General features: G+C 37.9%; 2 protein-coding genes across 3 annotated transcripts in view; one reads left to right on the forward strand and one right to left on the reverse strand.

Annotated features, from left to right (window-relative positions):
- Positions 1 to 18,926, reverse strand: part of LOC131302543 (transcription initiation factor TFIID subunit 1-like) — an 80,618-nt gene that overhangs the window by 23,642 nt on the left and 38,050 nt on the right. The gene's annotated exons all lie outside the window — the stretch shown is intronic.
- On the forward strand, positions 107 to 2,185 carry LOC131302545 (uncharacterized). Of its 2 annotated transcripts, XM_058329235.1 has the most exons (5): positions 127 to 663; positions 970 to 1,221; positions 1,301 to 1,366; positions 1,412 to 1,474; positions 1,565 to 2,185. In XM_058329235.1, exons 1-4 carry the CDS (start codon positions 220 to 222, stop codon positions 1,460 to 1,462), a joined length of 813 nt encoding a protein of 270 aa, XP_058185218.1. In that variant the 5' UTR covers positions 127 to 219; the 3' UTR covers positions 1,463 to 1,474; positions 1,565 to 2,185. The 2 variants fall into 2 exon arrangements, with proteins under 2 accessions (XP_058185217.1, XP_058185218.1); XM_058329234.1 differs by having other exon boundaries at positions 107 to 663; positions 1,301 to 1,474.

Consider the following 18,926-nt stretch of genomic DNA (forward strand, 5'->3'; position numbering starts at 1 on the left):
CATGATAAGCATTACATCACTTTATAATGAGATTCACACCATTATAATCAATAAAAAAAAATAATGTTCACTCTCACTTAAAAGCATGGTGAACAAAATTGCAATCCCCAAGTTGGGCTCTAGGAATAGAACATCCTATGCGGTTTGGATGCTTTTGAGCCCGGGATAAAGCTAAACTTCAATTCTCTCTTTCTCTCTCTCGATTGAGCACGACGATCTATGGCGAAGGCGGCGTGCGCTTCAGAACTTCCGTTTTACGAGCCAACCGGTCCTATTGTGTCCGGACCGCTATTCGTGAAGGCATACGGTTTACCACCGAGCACCACCACCGCTAACAACGCGGCGTACGCTTCAGAACTCCCGTTTTACGTGCCTACCGGTCCTATTTTGTCCGGACCGCTATTCGAGAAGGCATCCGATGTGCTACCGAGCACCACCACCGCAAACAACCCACCGCCACCGATTACCACCGCCGCCGTCGCAAACAACCTACCGCCTCCGAGTACCACCACAGAAACCGCCAATCCATACCTGTTCCCTCCCGAAGCCCCGTCGTCGTTGTCGTCTTACTCGCCTCTAGGGTACTACGGATTGATGTTCGATGTAGATCCGATCGTCGCCGCCTACAACTACATGCCCGACCACCCAAACAAACCACCCAAGGTATACATACTATACAAAATACTAGGAATCGTGAAATTAGTAAGAATAATATAGGCGACTTCATATATCGTTTGATCTAACTAATCGTCTCCTTTTTCATCTAATCTTGGGTTTGATGGAGGACTGAAATTGAACTATTGAGAATCAAATAGATAGATATTAGTATTTATTATGCATTAGCAAGTGTGTTGATGGAATTTCTCCTGTAACCCTGATTGACCTAAATAAAATCGGCAACGTAAAATCAAGAATGTGGGCTCAGTGTCGTTTATGTTTGATCAAACTTATTGTCCCCTTTTCATCTAGAGTTGGTTGGAGCACATTGAATGGGAACGGAAATCATTGGTAGCACGAGCACAAGCCCTGGGTTGGCGTGCTTCCTACACTTCCCAACAGCAGGAGGAGGAGTGTGGAGAAGGAGAAGAACAGCCAACAAAGAAGCCTCGTTTTTGCGCAATTCCTTATGTACTGCCTTCTCCCGAAGTACCATGGATTTCCGTTCGTGGCTTCACCAAAGAGGAGAGGGAGATTTACAACAAGACGGTCTTCGAGAGTGATGTATGTATACATACATGTCCAATATGTGTATGTTCAATTGGATCTCTAATTTTGATTGTTTTCCTATACATACGTACAGGGTTTTGATTGTCCTTACGTTCCCCCTGAGGTTTCTATCCCTGGTATGCTTAAGCCAGTTAAGGTGGGAGATATTCCTGATGTAGCGTTGGATGAATATTCTCAAATAAAAGAACAGCTGAAGGGCTTGGAAGATATGGCTGACTTAGCTATAAAACACTAAAATGACCAAAATGTATATGCACACTCTTTGGTTCATTAACATCCTTTATGTCCTTGACTATGTTTCTTGGTATTAGGTGTAACTTACCTCTTCAAAATGTAGGACAAGTCGTACCAGTTTGTCAAGGTCATCAAAGCCAATACAAGGTGGGATGGAGGTAGTACCAATAACATTACCTTCCAGGCCAAGGACGACACGACTGGTTCTCCTCCACGGAACTTCCAAGCTCGCGTGGCTAAATTTATGGACAACACTAAGGTCCTCTTTTGCAGGGTTGAACAAGTATCCAAACCACCCGGAGGTACTAATTATTTCAGTTATTTTTGCTTTTATGTTTCTTTTGAATGCATACCATGGCTCTTGACCATTAGTTGGTCCCTTAACTTGTTTTCTTGCTTTCCATGTTATTAGCCTTCTTCTTTGTTCACTGCACCGTTGCACCTTTCACAAAGCAAAAATCAGCTGTAAGTTTGTTCGAAGCTGGAAAGGAGAAATCATTTTGCATAACAAAGTTGCGAGCATGTCATATCATTTGCTCTCTGAATAATGTTTCTTTTGGCTTTATCCTCAAACGCTAGTGGTGTTGACAAACGATAGGAAGAGAACCTGGATTTGTTCAGCATATTCAAGATTGATTTTCCCATTCCATGTCCAGTGTTTACTTTTGTCACCTTTGGTAGTTGTTCTGTGTTCATGTTATCTTGAGTTTCCCTTTCCAGAAAATACTTGCCTATGCACAGTTTGTCATAATGGCAATTGGCCATAAGTATACTTCAGTAATTTTGTGTGGTTATTCCTCCTTACATGTTATTCCTAAGTTCCTTACATGTTATTCCAAACCTTCAAAACCGAAAGTGATACATGTGGACTATGAACCTGTTGTAGATTTGTTAGCAAAAATTGATGTTTTGTGTGTCGTGTTTTGCTTTCCTTCCAATATGATTTGTGTTGTAATTTTTGAAGCAATCATAATACTCGATGCAAAGATCTCCCCCCCCCTTTTTTTTTGCTTGTTTAACAAGCATCTTTTTCTCATCGAACCATTATATTCTGAAACATTTAGGTGGTAACAAAGAAGATAGTCTCAACATGTCGTTACTGTGGTGAAAGGATTAGATGTTTCTGTGTATTAGAAATTCCTTTTCCTATCTTGTGTTTGGTATAATGTCAGCTAGTATTTTTTGATATTAGAGTTTCAATGCAATTCTATGAACTAGATGTCAAGGCACACAAATTTTGTATCGAGATCCTAATCTGTACATCAGTATGAAAGCATCATAAAATCATCAATAAGCTCTCATGCACCTGACAGGTATTTTTTTCCCTTGTTTCTTATATGGGGAACAAGCTTCAGTGATGTAGACTGTGGATAAAGTGAAACGTACCAATGAAGATACTGAACATAACACCAAAGGAAGGAAATAGATGTATCTTGGAAAACTATATGATAGTGAATCAGGTGACTAAGCTAAATGTAAATACAAAAACTAAATAATTGAATGCGACTGCATAAATTACCATCCATGTGCATAGATAACATGATTGAAATCAACACACTTCTGGGTGTCCTCCGCAATTGATCATTAATAGTCAGGTAGTTAAACAAAAAATTCCGTTCCATCCTCGTTCATTTTCTTCACATGCTCCAATTGAGGCTCTGCCTTTGGCAGCAAAAATGCAGGTGAAAAGGGTAAGGTTAGTTGTGCAATCCGTTGGTTTGGATCTTCATTGGACTTGGGCTGGAAACCGAAGCAGGTTCATGGACTTGGGGGTTGAATTTATTAAGGGGGGTGGCTGACTGTCTGCCATCATGTTTCCATGGATAACTTTCCATTGTCTTGCTATCTTTGTTCTTTTTGTGTTGCTTTGTTTTGTGTTATTTTCCCCTTGCTCTTATTTTCACCGGCTTAGAGAAAGGGAAGACAAAATGTTTATGTACACAAAAGACCATTGTTATTTATGTACATTCAATCACCATGATTGTTGTAGCATTTTAAGGATTTATGAGTTAATTAGATGTCTAGTTAGGGGAAAAAAACTAAATTTATCTCAAATTAACTGCTAAATTTATCTCAAATTAACTACTAAATTTGTTCCAATGATGCGTGTAATTTAATTTAATTGGAATGTGCTTATTACTTATGAAACATCATTTGGCAAATGATGTCGTCGTTTTAATATGAGCAACCAAATTCTCTACCAGCACAAGATCGTGGGCTCCGAAAGGAAAAAAGTCAAACTTACTTTTTTTCCGTTCTGGTGTGCCACTTAAGGTCAGTCTTGTGCGAGCTGAGCTACTGTAGAGACTAGAGAGTTCATGGAAACCATTGATTTTGGTTTATGGTAGAATCTCCTTGATGGGAAATTGCATATGCTCCGCATGTAATTATTACGCTCGAATGTAAATAGAAAACATCCCCCGGGAAAGCCTCACGGCCTGATGGTTGGTCTAACAATTATGACATCTGCTGATATGCCACAGCTTTACTAAGACCATCCTATATTATAAACTCGTGCATTCCATTGTGGCGGAAATATCCCCCTTGGCACGCCCAGAATATGGGGCCAGAAATTGTAGAGGAGCAGGATCCGAAGGGGTTGCTGCTACAAGAATGGAATATTCTTTTATAGCTGTACAAGAGATAGAGACTCTTTGGTAACCATCTTCATATTGTTTTATATTAATATAACTGGACAAATAAAATTCACATCGTATCCAAAACACCACCTTGAATATAACTGTGAGGAGACCTACGCGTGGGGGGCAACAGTTTGTGAAGGAGTTAATAAAACTGCCAGGTGGGAATGAATTTAGGTTGCCTGTATATGTAAAATGTTGTTTACAGCTATGATTATTTGGTGACGCGGTTGATTAGTATGTTTTAGGGAGAGCTGAAAAGTAAGTAGTAATAACTGTAATGTTCATTCAACCTTGATAATGGTGTACATCTAATTTGAGTGTTTACTTAAAAAATGGAAATTGAGTGGTCAGAGTCTGCGTGATAAAATTCGTGTGGATATATATTGTAAACGGTGTGGGCTTCTAAATAGAATATCTTAATCGTTTACAGATTTTAATGTTTTTATGTGTTTTTAAAACGCATCAATCTCTTGTGCTATTTTGCATGTCCTGAAGAGACACAGTAGTTTAGCGGTGTTTGTTGAACTTACCAACCTCCTGTGCTATTTGCAGGTATCTGGGGGAGAGACACAGCGGCTGCAGCAATGTAGTAATATGCTCATGTAGTTTTGTGGTTATGTAAATAGAACTCTTGTTACTATCCTCTGGATTGAAAGCGCATTTACTTTTAACTTTGTGGTTAGTGTACTTAAAAACTATGTATGCATGTTATGGGCGTTCGTTTGTCGCAATAGTATTACTGTGTTCCAACTATTGTGAGTGGAATATTGTAGCAGCACTGAGGTATCTTTAATGGCAACTTTAATGACCATGTATTTTTACTTACGTTGGATGGCTCTCCTGCCAGGATTTTAGGTTGTCTGTTGTTGTCTCTCTCTTGCTCGGGGATCCATGCTGACTCTGTTGTCCCCATACGGACTGTCCATCTTGGCAATTAATGGTCCGGATTTTGAATAAACTCTTCCAAATACTCTTTCTTGAAAGAGTTTTTTGTCAAATTTAGACCATCTAAAATACTCTTGAACGGTCCTGATGGTCTAAAATACTTTAGACCATCTTGCCAGGATTTTGGCAAGATCCCCAATTTGCTCTTTCTTTCTGCCCTTTTTTCTCCAAATTTCAAGGTAGTTGTACAATACCCTCTTGCGTTTCGATTGGACTATGGCCTCCAGTGGTTATCAAGTTCTCTTTTGTTCCTATTTTGACAAACGAAGCCCAGCATCTCCATTTAAGTAGGGGGTACACAGTTCAGTTTGGTTTGGTTTAGGCATATTTTCAAACCAAACAACATATCTCGGTTTGAACATTTTACAAATCAAACCAAACTAAATATTGATGGTTCGGTTTGATTGGTTTATTTTGGGTTTTCAATTTCGTACTCGTGTTGCATTTTTTTTGACATCAAAAAAGAACTTCATAGATGATTACAGCCCAATTTTCAGAATACAAAATACAGCCGGACTTCATTAGACAAAAGAGTACATCAAGCATAGAAAATAGATACAACTTCCTAAAACAAAAAGATCCACTAAGATTATCCATTATCGAATGGATATGAAATATCAGCTTCTGAATGGATCTTGAAAGATGCTGCAAATTTCACCAAAACATATGCATGATGGATTCTGCTGCGATCGCGAAGAGATATACTACAGATATGGACTGACTAAGTAAGGAAACAGAAATAAAAAAAACTGCAAGAGCCGGAAACTCCTTAGTGCTTTTCAACTGTTGAAAGAGAGAAAAATCGTTAGTGTGAATATTTACATGTAACATATGTCTTTTTAAGGCCCAACACACTGCCTCAATCATAGGAGTGATAGAAGCACAATCCGATGGATACGGAGAGCTTCTGAAGATGGAACCCACAATCCTAGAGTAACCTTCAACTGCAGTTAACCTTGAAGGTTACTCCCACACCTGACTTCTTAAGCTGCAAGTTGTAAGCATAAGCACATAAAATATCCAAAACTGGTTCGTCACAATCGCAAAGGCATGGGTTAACGTGAAAGGTGAAGGCTGATGGATGGAAAGGTCCAAGAGCAGTACTAAGGGAAGGATTCAGATTAGAATGGATTTTTGGGGGGGAGAGGCTAGATGGTTTAAGGGATGCAAAGGCCTGAGAAATGGAGTGAGAGAGGAGATTCACATGAATGATGACTTGAGTGGGGGATGATAAGATAGGCTCAAAAACAGCCTTGTTTCTAGCTAGCAAAATGCACCACAGAATTTTAGTATAATAATTTCGAATTTTCAGAGACATGAGGATACCAATGTGATGAACCCATCCTAGCCAAAAAGGAATAGAGTGATTTGGAGTTGAAGATATGTAGAAACCAAGGTCAGCTCCAAACCAAACTGATCTAACAAAATCACACTGAAGAAACAGATGCACCCGACTTCCAGAGTGTTGTTTGCAAAAACAGCAAACTAATACAGCCCTCCAACCTCTACTGGCTAAGAGATCTCCCACAGGTAAGCATTCGTGACTTAGCTGCCATGAGAAAAATTGGATTTTGTGAGGAATGAACTGAACGGGTGAACTGAACGACCAAAAGAAAGAGGAGTTGTGATAGAGCTTTAAGGCCTAGAAGGAGAGAGTAAGCTGAGCTAGTACTAAAATCCCCATTTTTTGTGAAGCCCCAAACAAATCTGTCTTCAAAGCCACATTGGCATAAAGGAATGGATAATATAGAAGAAGAAATATCTCTAGGGAAAAGGGATGAGACAAGATTGGCATTCCACTCTAATTTCCCATGTTTAAGAGTTTGTTAACAGTAGCATTTTTGAGATAGAGAAAAGAACTTATAGGAGCATCATCAGAAAGACAGCTATTCAAAGAAATGGGGAGTGATGATGGGAGCCATAAATCATTCCAAATAGAGATTTGCTCTCCAGTTCCAATCTGACATCTGATGCCTTTAAGTAAGACATCTCTGCCATGAAGAATACCTTTCCAAGCCCCAGAGCATGAGGGAGTAGGATTAACATCAAGGAAAGGTGTGGAATGGCAAAATTTTGAGAGAAAGAAGGATGAGAAAAGACAATCTGGTTGATCAATGATTCTCCAACTTTGTTAAGCTAAAAGAGCTTGTTTAAAGAGTTGCAGATCCTTAATGCCCAGTCCCCCATCATTTTTTGATAAACAGAGAGAGTCCCAGTTTTCCAATGGAAAGATTTTTTATTGGATGACACAGACCAAAGAAAATTTGAGAGAATGGATGAAATTTTCTTAGTGACATGGGTAGAGAATTTGAGACAGGACATATGGTAAACAAGTAAGGAGGTCAAGATATGTTTCATAAGAGAGAGTCTCCCAGCTTTGTTAAGAAGTAAGGAAACCCAACCTTGACAATTGTCATCAATTTTATTGATAATGTCCTGGAAGATCTCTTTTCTCTTTGAAACCAGATCCAAGCTAATCCCTAAATACTTTCCAAAGAAAGGAGAAATAGGAATGTGAGGAGTGGAGGAGATGGAGGAGTAACGAGAAGGAGGGGAGTTAGGACTGATGAAGATGCTAGATTTCTGGAAATTAACCATTTGGCCTGGCATTTGGCAATAAGAGAGAAGGATGGATTGGATGGTTGAAATTCCAGAATCAGTCATTCTGAGGAAGAGGAAGCTATCATCAGCAAATAGAAGATGGGTGATTGAAGGGCCAAATCTGGAAAGACATATACCTTCAAATATATCGGGCAACCCCATCCGTAACTACAAAATGAACTAGTTCTAATTAAATTTTGAAAATCAAACAAATGAATGAAGATCTTACTAAGGCTTTGCAAATAACTCACAAATATAACATTGAATCAGTACAGTACAATATGCCAGACATCGACGGATATATACTCTAAACATGCAACCAGGCACAAATAACTCCAACCACATAATTAAGAAGATAAATGAATATATCTTCCTCTTTACATTGACATAACTTGTATACTCCTAAAGAAACATGACTTCTGTAAAATTTTAAGCATCCAGAAGGACTTCATCAATGGAACGATTGGCCCATTCGCCCTTTCGGTTTGGAGAATTCCTGTTACTCAAATCTCTTGTTCTTTAGTTTCATAAGCCTCCAATCGCATGATGCAACAAGAATCTTCAAACACAAAGACACATTTACGTGCTTGGGAGTGCAGTAAAACCGCTGAACAGAGATTTGGGACAGAGAATTCGGTGGCCCGATATCGTACACATGTTCAAGTGATCAAAACTCCTCCCTGCTCTTCAATTGCTTAATTACAAGCGGGAGAGGTAAGAATTAACGGGGATATACGACACGATGATCGGTGCACCAGACGATTTTGGGTTTCTTTCTCCTTTTCCCGAGGAAGGACCCTTCGTTTTTTGGCTTCCGGAATCATCAGAAACCCGCGAAGGCGATGACGGCAAGAAGCAACTGAAAATTGCTGAGAAGAAAGCCACTGTACGTTTGTAAGTACTGTTTAACTAGCTTCTCTGTTATTTCAAACAAACTTGGAAATGTTTCCGGGTATGAGTAACAAGTGCAGATGACGATATAAGAACAAGAGTGAGTTTGGTTCTATTTATAATGGAGAGAGAGAGAGAGAGAGAGAGAGAGAGAGAGAGAGAGAAGCAACATGATTAGAGAGAGAGAGAAGCAACATGATTAATTTGATAGTCAAATGAACTTGGGGAGCAAGGCCCAGGTTATTTCCGTGGTCTGTACGTAGGTGGCTGCTTCTTGACTGGTTGTTTTCATCTTCATTAATTAGAGGACCGCAATTCTTTCTTGTTTTTACCAGTCAAATTAGTACTGCAGTAGTTTGGAGGGCAAGCATAAGATTCCCTCCACCAGCATTCCTTCCAGTTTCCTTATTTCTTTTAACTGACTTCCAATTTCCTTACGGCTGCTTGACTTTGTGTTTCATCAAGTGCAAAAATTCTTTCAAATTGCCACAATCAGTGGCGGACCCTAGGGTTTTATATACTGGGACATCTATTATTTATAATCTTAAAAAATATTTTTCTCTATGTATACGACTAAATTATCGTTCAATCATTAAATATTGATCACTAGCTCATTCTATTTCGTAACCGATTTTTCAGAGTAATATTTTTGGCTGAAAATACACTTTTAATTGTCGCAGTGGGCAAGTAAACTAAAGAATATAGTAATTTAGTAATTTAATTTTTGTAATATTGTGGATTGGGAAGAAAACAAAAAGAGGTAGAACAAAAATGGAGAAATAAAGAAAAGAGATAGAACAAAAATGAAAAAAAAGAAGAAGAGGTAGAATGAAAATGGAAAAATGAAGGAAAGAGGTAGATAAAAATAGAAAAATAAAGAAAAAAAACAAGGGATTGAAGTGCTAATGGTTTGTACTAGTATAGGAGACTTTTTTTTATTATATCTAACTTTTTTTTACTATTTTTTTTAAAAAAGCGTGGGGATACGTGACCTCACGTGCCCCAACATGGGTCCACCCCTGGCTACAACCACACCCAAATCACACAAGTATGTGTGGAGTGTGAGTGTTTTTTTAGACGGATGTGGTTCTAGACTTATTGAAGCTTGAAAAAAAAAAATCCAACTCAAAAAATGTTCATTATTCTTAGTTCTAATCATTACTCTCTCCACTCATTACTCCTATATTCAATTATTACCCTAATTTCTCTCTCCATCATTACCCCAAAAATTCTTTTTAAATTTTTCAAAGTTATCATCCAAACACAATATGAAAGTCTTTAGTGGCCGGGTGTTTACTTTAGAGGCCTTGTGTGGCTCCACTCCTCCTGTTCACTAGCACACCAACACTGTTGTGATTGAAACAGATGCAAACAATGTGATCAAAACTCATTCAGAACGCCAAGAACAACTCTCATCACCTTATTGGCACAATTCGTGATTGTAGCTAGCTAGGGACCTCCTGCAGCAGTTGGGGTTGCCGCGGCTTAGCCACATCACGAGAGAGATCAACAATTGTGCTGACTTACTTACTAGCAAGAAATGCCCATCATGACCAAGGAGAGAGTTTCTTTGTTTATCCTTTCCTACTCTTGACTCTTGACATACAAATTAGGACGTAGAGAGCAATAAACTTTTATTAATTTAGTTTGTTTTAAGCTGTTAAAAGGCTTTAAGATATATAAGTGGAAATTCCTTCAAACACACTGGCACATATCTTGTAGTAGTACAATGCAATTAACCCACAAAAGAAAGAATTATAGTAGACCTCACTAGAATACAATGCAACCCACAAATTATGATCACAAAATTACATAAGTAAACACCAGGGAATTGGATCTCCCTTGGATGCCTGAACAAATCTAAAATCTCCCTGCTTTACTTCCTCACACGCTTCAGCTTCAAACTAGCACTTTTTTCCTGGCCGGGCTACCGACGTCGGTAGAATCATCGATCGTTACCTTTTTAAAGGCAACTTCTCTTTTGTTTCAATGCATTCTCAGTCACAGGACTTTCGCTCTAGCGTCTTTTATAAGGTTTTCCAGCACATCGTGGGACTGGTATGCATTGGGTTAAGGGGAAAAAGAATTGATGTTGTGACTACAAGCGAGAGATATTCAAATTGACGGGGAAGTGTGGCACCACAATCGGAGCTCCAGATGATTTAGATGATTGCTTTTCGTGTTTCCCTAAGGAACCCACTTTGGATTTGTGCAGGCTGCCGGCATCTTCAGAGACCCGTGATGACGCCGGTCGACGTCGCATGAAGCAACTGAAAATAGCTGAGAACAGAGCCATGCTAATCGGAATTACTAAATATAAACTCAAAATGGTACTTGAAGGCTGCAGTGAACAAGGCTGAGCAGGGACCAAACAATTGAGCAAATTGTCTGTTTAATGGGTGATGAGTGGTATCTGAACTTATAGTCAAGATCTTAGCCTATTTATAGACAGTGGAAAAGAAGAAACAGGGGAGGTTTCCATCTGTGTGGAAGTGACCAAAGGAGTACTGCTATTGGTACCGACCAATAGCGTAGAGAAAATGCACCGAAGGCCGCGCGGGGCTATCTCCGGCCACCGGACGGTCGATCCGAGCCGAGCCGTCCAAAAAATTTTAAAAAAACAAAACCGAGTGGCGCTCAAGAATCAACGGCATCCGACGTGCGTAGGTGTTCGATCCAAGCACCTCATTTTTTGTACATATATATACATGTATAAATGAAAAAATTGAGTATTTGGATCGAGTACCTACGCACATCAGATGCCGTTGACTCCCGTAAGGCCCCACTCTGTTTTTTTTATTAATTTTTGGACGGCTCGGATCGGCCTTCTGATGGCCGGAGATGGCCCGACGCAACCATCGAAGCATTTTCCCTACGGTACCGTCCATACCAATATCATTTTCGTGACCCGTGGCCAAATTAGCTTAACAATTATAAATGGCGCCCTTACGAAGCTTCCTTCCTTGTTCCTGTTCTGCCTACTTTGACCCGTTTGTTTCACTCTCGGTTAGACAAAATAAAATAAAAAATAAAATCACGTTCCAATCTTTTCAACTTAAAGTCTTAAAGTGAATATAACAAGATTTTTTGAACCGTCTAAGGCTCCGTTCCGGAAACCTTCTTAAAAAATAAGTACTTATTTTGGAACTTCTCATTCAAAAATAAGAAGGGTCATTCCACAAAACCCAAATAAAAAGTTCCTTTTACATTTTCAAACTCAAAAATAATGTAAATGAAAAAAAAAATTCAAATTTTTTTGCACCGTATTAAAGATCTCAATGAGATCTATCAAATAAGATCCATAGTGATAAGAAAATTATTTGCGTAAACACATGATTTTTGAGCTTGAAGTTGCCTTATACAAAAAAATAAGACTGTAGCTATGAGAATGGGCGCCGACGGAGGGAAATCGTACCGACGGCCTCGTCGGGCCGTCTCCGGCCACCGGACGGCCGATCCGAGCCATCCAAAAATTCTAAAAAAAAAAAACCAAGGGGACTATCTCGGGAATTAACTGCATCCGAGGCGTGTAGGGTGCTTGATCCGAGCACCCCTTTTTCGTATATATGATTTCACACGAAAAAGAGGTGCTCGGATCAAGCACCATACACATCTCGGATGCCGTTGATTCCCGCGATGGCCCCCTCGGTTTTTTTTTTTAGAGTTTTTGGACGGCTCGGATCGGCCATCCAGTGGCCGGAGACTGCCCAGCACGGCTGTTGGTACGATTTCCCTCCCCGGCCGGTCGGTACCTATATAAATTCTTTCAAAATAAGTACCAACCTTCTTATTTTCCGGAACAAGGCTTCTTATTAGACAAAAAATAAGTTCTTATTTCGGTTCTGGAACGGGCCCTAATACACATTAGACTCACAAAATAATGATATTTTGACAAAGTATCGACTGGTTTCGGATACTTCTATGTCATCATCTGTTTTTTTTTTTATAAATTCGTTCGCATAACATGACTCAATCACTCAGGTCTGAGCTACTTTGGTTCATAAGTTTTATCTAGCCGGTAAGAAAGAGAATCCTTCTTATCTTATTTTACAAAAATATGTGTAAAGCTTTATCATCAATTTGGTAGCTTGAATGTATCAAAATCTATACATTTTTTTCTTATGCATATATGTTAGACTGTTACATTGTGATTTCATTTGCGGTCTTGGAGAGTCAAATAATATTACTAACATTTATCCCCATATAGAGACTACTTTATAATATCAAAGGTGAAAACTGAAAAAAGTCGCTTACGTGTAATTTGATCCAAACATTTAATTATAAAAATAAAAAAATAAAAAATATTGTGATACGATAGATTACGATTCACTTTTTTTCTCTCCTCGCCGATGTCCAACCAAAGCAGGGTGGCTGTGCCCCAAAAATAGGCATCGTTTCAATTAAAATGTTACTGTATATGATTTAATTTTTGGACCGTTCATTACCTAGCTAGAGACGCTTAGAACGAACATTCGAAATCGGTAAGTTTAGTCAACAAACCATTCTTGAATCAGAATACTCTAATACAGTACATTTACTAAAATAAAAGCGGGAACAATAAATACAAAACTTTATTACAGAACTTTCTGTGAATAAATATTTACGGAGCCTAATTGCATGCGTCCAAAGTGTATTGGACGGTTCAGATTTTGAAAAAACTATTCGCGCGAGGAGTAACTCTTCCAGCGAATAGTTTTTTTAAAATCCGGACCGTCCAATGCCAAAACGGACGACTGAGATCATGCAGCTCCGCAAACAACTTTTTCACGGCTCCTCCGTGAACGAGCCAACCTCCAACTTTACCCCTTTGTTGTATCCATGAATCGGTTGGAATAGTTTCTGCTACAAGCGCGAAAGATTTGAATTAACTGGGAAGTATGACATTACAATAGGAGCTCCTGATGATGGTTTGGATGATGATTTTTTTGCTTCCTTTTTCTCTGACGACGGAATCTCTTTCGGTTTGTTCTTCACGGCGCCTTCCGAGACCCTTGAAGATGATGGCATGAAGCAACTGAAAAGTGCTGAGAATTTAGCCATTGATTCTGTTCAATGCTCTCTCTCTCTCTCTCTCTCTCTCTCTCTCTCTCTCTCTTATATTATAGCCTTAGATGTTGTTGAAGGATGCAAATGGTTTGTTGGTCCATTTATAAGGAGAGGAGAGGACCGCTTAGCTTACAGAGCAAGGGAGAACTAGTCTCCATTTTTCAAAAGCTGACCAGAATCGGCTAATTTCCGCACTCTTATTTTTTTTAATGCACTTTATTTTTTTCTCTTTTAATACGTTTAGCAGATATGGAAGTATAAAAATCATTTTCCAAATAACATATTCTCTTCTAACTCAATTAATTTTATCATATTATTAGTTTATTAGATTTGGTGACTCAGCAGATGAATCAATTAATTTTCAGGACCTATAACTCACCGTCTATTACCAGTAACTCGATAAAAAGTCAGGACAAAATCCAATAAATTAAGTTAAGGGGTGTTATGCTAAACTAAATGGTTTTAAAACCCCTTGTTTTCAATGGTTTCTAGGCAGGTCATTCTCCTCACATACATCAACAACAATGCTATTTAGCGAAAATAACTTGACTATTCTCGTTAACCCGAAAACACAAAATTTTAGCACTCGGGTAGTGAAACACCATCAATACATGAATTGAAATATATGCACAATCAATACCGGAAAAAAAAAATTAGCAGAAATGCGGCTTTGTTTGTTTTCAAGTTTAACTTTGTTTTGTTTTTGTTTTCTAATTATTACTCTATTTCTCCAATTATTACTTTCATTTCTCTCTCTATCTCTCTTTACTCATTACCTCTCTCTCCAATCGTTATCCTATTTCTCTCTCCACTTACTACCAAAACTAAAATACCCAGAGATGGAAATAAAAAAAGCTTTTAATAAATTCTTAGTACTCGGGCTGTGGACAAAAATGTAGAGGTGTCAAATGGGCCGTGCCGGCACGGGCACGGGGCAGCACGGTACGTCACAGACACGGTATTGGCCTGGCACGGCATGACACAGCACGATTGTAGTGAACCCGGGGCACGGCACGGGCACGGCACGACACGGTCGTAGACGGGCACGACACGGGCACGGGCACGGAAAGTGGACAGAAACGGCACAGCACGGCACGGTTCTAGCAAGATACGGGCACGACCCGACACGACATGGGCACGAAAGGGCACGGCACGATGCACGGGAAAAAAAATTAAATAAGCCAAATGGCTTTTTTTTTTAAATTTTAAAAAAATTAAACAATTTCTATTCGGTAAAAAATATTGTTTACCTTTTTTTAAAGGTAAACAACAAAGATATTTATTTTTTTTTTTAAACAATTTATTAAAAAATCATGTTTTTAAAAAATTATTTTTTCACTTTTAAAAAACTATCAAATTTTATTCGGTAAAAATATTTGTTTTATTTTTGTTAGTAAAATTAAATAGGCTTTGGACCTTTGGTTTGCAAATTTAACATTACAATACAAGATAACAAGTAAAATTAAAAAAACTTATCAAAATATTTGGTGCAAGAGTAATTTAATATGAAAGGAAACGTGCAAAAGTCATATATTATTTACCCCAAATCAAACAAGAAATTAAAAAAAAGTGTCAAACAAAAAAGAAAAAAAATACATAGTAGAAATAAGGGAAAAAATATATAAATAAGGGTTAGTTGGACAGTCTGGACTAGAACAATAGGACCATTTGTAATATTCTATTTTTTTAATTGTTAAATTTTACTTCATTAAGACCAATAATTTCTTTTTAATTAGGGGTTGCAATATGTTATTTTTTTAATTGTTAAATTTTTTTGGCGTGCCATGGTATATGAAAATGCAGCGTCCATTGTTATTTTTCTCCTTTCATTGTGAATTGTCCTCTCCTTCTTCTCTTCTGCAAGTTACAGAGTGATTATGATATTCTGAGACCGAGTGTAGACCTTTTGCCTAACATAATTCTCGTACACTAGCAAGAGTGTAAAACGGTAAAAGCTTTTTTAAGAAAACACCTCAAACTATTCAAATGTGCGACAATAAGAATTGAAAGCACAACTGTAGATTGATTGAGCCCTTTACCAAACTCGTTTGTATACTAACCAAAAAGTTGTCTAAGATTTATCAAGTAGGAAGCTGAAAAAACGAGGAAAAATAGGAGACGTTCAAAGAAAAAAAAGAAAAAAGAAGGGGCAACCGAAGTTGAATAGCAACTTCGCTCTCTCTCTCAAACACACACACACTCATCCCTTGTTTTTTACGAGGATGCAGTGAATGCAAGGATCTCTCTATCTTTGCCCAATGTCGCTGAGTTTCCAATATGCCAAAAAATCAAATGTATACAATGGTTGCATGTCTGATGCAAGATTAGTTATGCCTTAAGTCAACCCACGCATGTTAGGGCAGACTAAAACGACACGGTTCGGCCCGATCCGACACGACACGATTAAGTAAATGGGCCGACACATCTTGACACGATTGAAAATGGCACGGCATGACATGATTTAAGATCACGGGCCGGCACGACACGACACGATTTAAGAAAACGGATCGGCACGACACGACACGATTGAAAACGGCACGACACAACACGATTTAAGAAAATGGCCCGGCACGACACGACACGATTTCAGAAACGGGCTGGCACGACACGACACGATTGACAAATGGCACGGCACAGCACGACACGATTTAAGTAAACGGGCCAGCACGGCACGACACGACACGATTTAAGTAAATAAAGTAAATGGGCCGACACGGCACGTCACGAAGCACGGTTAGCATGAAGTTAAACGGGCCGTGCCGGCACGGCCCATTTGACACCTCTACAAAAATGCAGGAAGGTTTTTGGGCTTACGTGTAAAGATGTAAAGGTTCTCATTGGTCACGTGACTATGACCAACACCTATAAGGGCTTGGTGCTCCACCTGCCGGTAATTTTCCCATCATTCTGCCAATCCCGTGGGTTCAATTGGTCTTCTAGCAGGAGGATCACACGATTCTAATCTGTAAGAGCATCTCCAATCCATACAAAATAGAGGATGGATGTAACACATTGAGGGGAGATTTTGTAATTTATTCCACTTTTTCTTCACTTTTTGTACTTTTTTGGGAGAATTTTTGAGGGACCCACCGTCCTTTTTAGAGTTTGGAGGAAATTTGTACTCCAAATTTACTTTTGGTCCTCTATTTTTAGAGGACCAAATTTACTTTTGGAGGACCAAACTCTAAAAAGGACGGTGGGTCCCTCAAAGATTCTCCCAAAAAGTAGAAAAAGTGAAGAAAAAGTGGAATAAATTACAAAATCTCCCCTCAATGTGTTACATCCATCCTCTATTTTGTATGGATTGGAGATGCTCTTAAGCAAGAGTAGTACAGTACTTACGTAGTAGATTTCAAAAGTCATTTCAAAATTGGCGACGTATCCAAGAAGCTACTGGGATTGGATCGATTTGGGGGATTCCACTCAGACCCAAAAAAAATAAATAACTCGTTTGCAAATGAGGTTCCGTTTCAGAAACCTTCTTAAAAAATAAACAGTTTATTTCATATTTTTAGACTAAAAAATAATGTAAATAAAAAATATTTTTTTAATTTTTTTTTGCATCGTATAAAGCATCTCGATGAGATCTTTCAAACAAGATTCATATTGCATATTTTTATATTTCAATAAGCCCATAATTTTTGAGCTTGAAATTGCCTTATTAAAAAATAAAGACTTTTACTTTGTTCTAGAACGGAGCCTGAGTCAAATTTGTTGCCAAACTGAGGCCCCGTTCCCGAACTCAAAATAAATATTTATTTTTTAAAAATGTAATTTCAAGCTCAAAAATTATGTGCTTACGCAAATAATTTTTCTATCAACATGAATCTTGTTTGATAGATCTCATTGAGATCTATTAAACAGTGCAAAAAAAATTAAAAAATTATTTTTTATTTAAATTATTTTTTAGTTTAAAAATATGAAATAAGCTACTTATTTTTTAAAAATGTTTCTGAAACGGGAACTGAGTAATTTTTACGGAGGAGTATTTTATTTTGGCAAAAGCCAATTTTTCTCTCCCACTTTTACTTTGGGAGACAAATATACTGCTCCAATGGCCCTATTAATTGTTTATGCTTTTGAATGCATGTTTTCACTAAACTTAATGGACTATAAAACTCTTGTTTTCACAGATTTTTAGATAACTCATTCTCTTGATCATATATACATCTACTAAAATACCAAATTAAAATATAGGAGTATACAAGGAAGGCCAACTGTACTCCACTCCACTTGCACAATACCAAATTAAAACATCAACAACTTTAACAAAGTCGTTTTGCAACAAGTATAGCCCAAATATTTATTTCCTACGGTGCGTTCAGAGTGAATTTAGAGTGAAATTCCGTGTGCATTAAGAAGAAAAAGACCAGGGTTTGAGTCTTTAAGGGCTGCAATAAAAGAAATAAAAACATCCTGTGAATCTTCTAATCTCAGCCGCGTGGATGGCCGAGAGAATTTATTCAAAGTGTGTGCGACGCATCGACGCTGATCGTCCATCTAAATGAAAGAAAAGAAAGGAAGAAAAATTAGGAAATTGATTTTTACGCTCACTTTTTTGATATGCATACGCCTTTTTTGTTTTTTATCAAAAAAATACAAATATTTTTAACATTAAAATCTGTTAGAACCTATGGCTCATATATGAAAGGTATTAAGATATTCGAGCTTGTGTGAGCTCCTGGAGGAGAATTTAAGAGGTCAAGTCCTAACATAGTTCTCTGTTCTTTGTGGAATATCTCATTTAGGCCCCGTCTCGAAACGCGAAATAAGTACTTATTTTTTAATAAGACAATTTCAAGCTAAAAAATGATGGACTTATTAAAATCTAAAAATATGCATTATGGATCTTGTTTGAAAGATCTCATTGAGATCTTTAATATAGTGTAAAAAACATTTGAAAAATTATTTTTCATTTACATTATTTTTGAGTTTGAAAATATGAAATAAGTATTTATTTTTTAAAAAGGTGTTCTAGAACGAGCTCTTAGAGTTTTTGGCAGTCTGTAATTTCTGTTGTGTACTGTTTGTCCTGTTTCGTGATGTGGTAGTTCAGGCTTGTTTTTGGTGTTGATTTGTATAGTTTGTTGGCTTGGGGTATGCCTCTGATGGGTGTAATGTGTTTTCTTTTCTAATACTCCCATCCGTCCCTAAATAAGTATTTGACGCGTAAAACTAGGCTTTATAAAATATGCATATTTTTTATTAAAAAATTAAAATTTTTTTTCACAATTTAATAAAACTCGTTGCTATCTATTGATTTGTGAAAAAATAATAATTTTTTTAACGAAACAAATGCATTTTTTTAAAGGTCTAATTTTGCGCGCCGAACACTTATTT

The sequence above is a fragment of the Rhododendron vialii genome, chromosome 10a (genome assembly GCF_030253575.1).
Source record: "Rhododendron vialii isolate Sample 1 chromosome 10a, ASM3025357v1".
NCBI lineage: Eukaryota > Viridiplantae > Streptophyta > Magnoliopsida > Ericales > Ericaceae > Rhododendron > Rhododendron vialii.

Bases quoted from the DNA above. Each gene is read 5' to 3' on its own strand.
- LOC131302545 (XM_058329234.1), top strand. From the start codon at position 220: ATGGCGAAGGCGGCGTGCGCTTCAGAACTTCCGTTTTACGAGCCAACC. The intron at 664-969 runs GTATACATACTA...CTTTTCATCTAG, and splicing joins ACCCAAACAAACCACCCAAG to AGTTGGTTGGAGCACATTGA. The intron at 1,222-1,300 runs GTATGTATACAT...ACATACGTACAG, and splicing joins AGACGGTCTTCGAGAGTGAT to GGTTTTGATTGTCCTTACGT.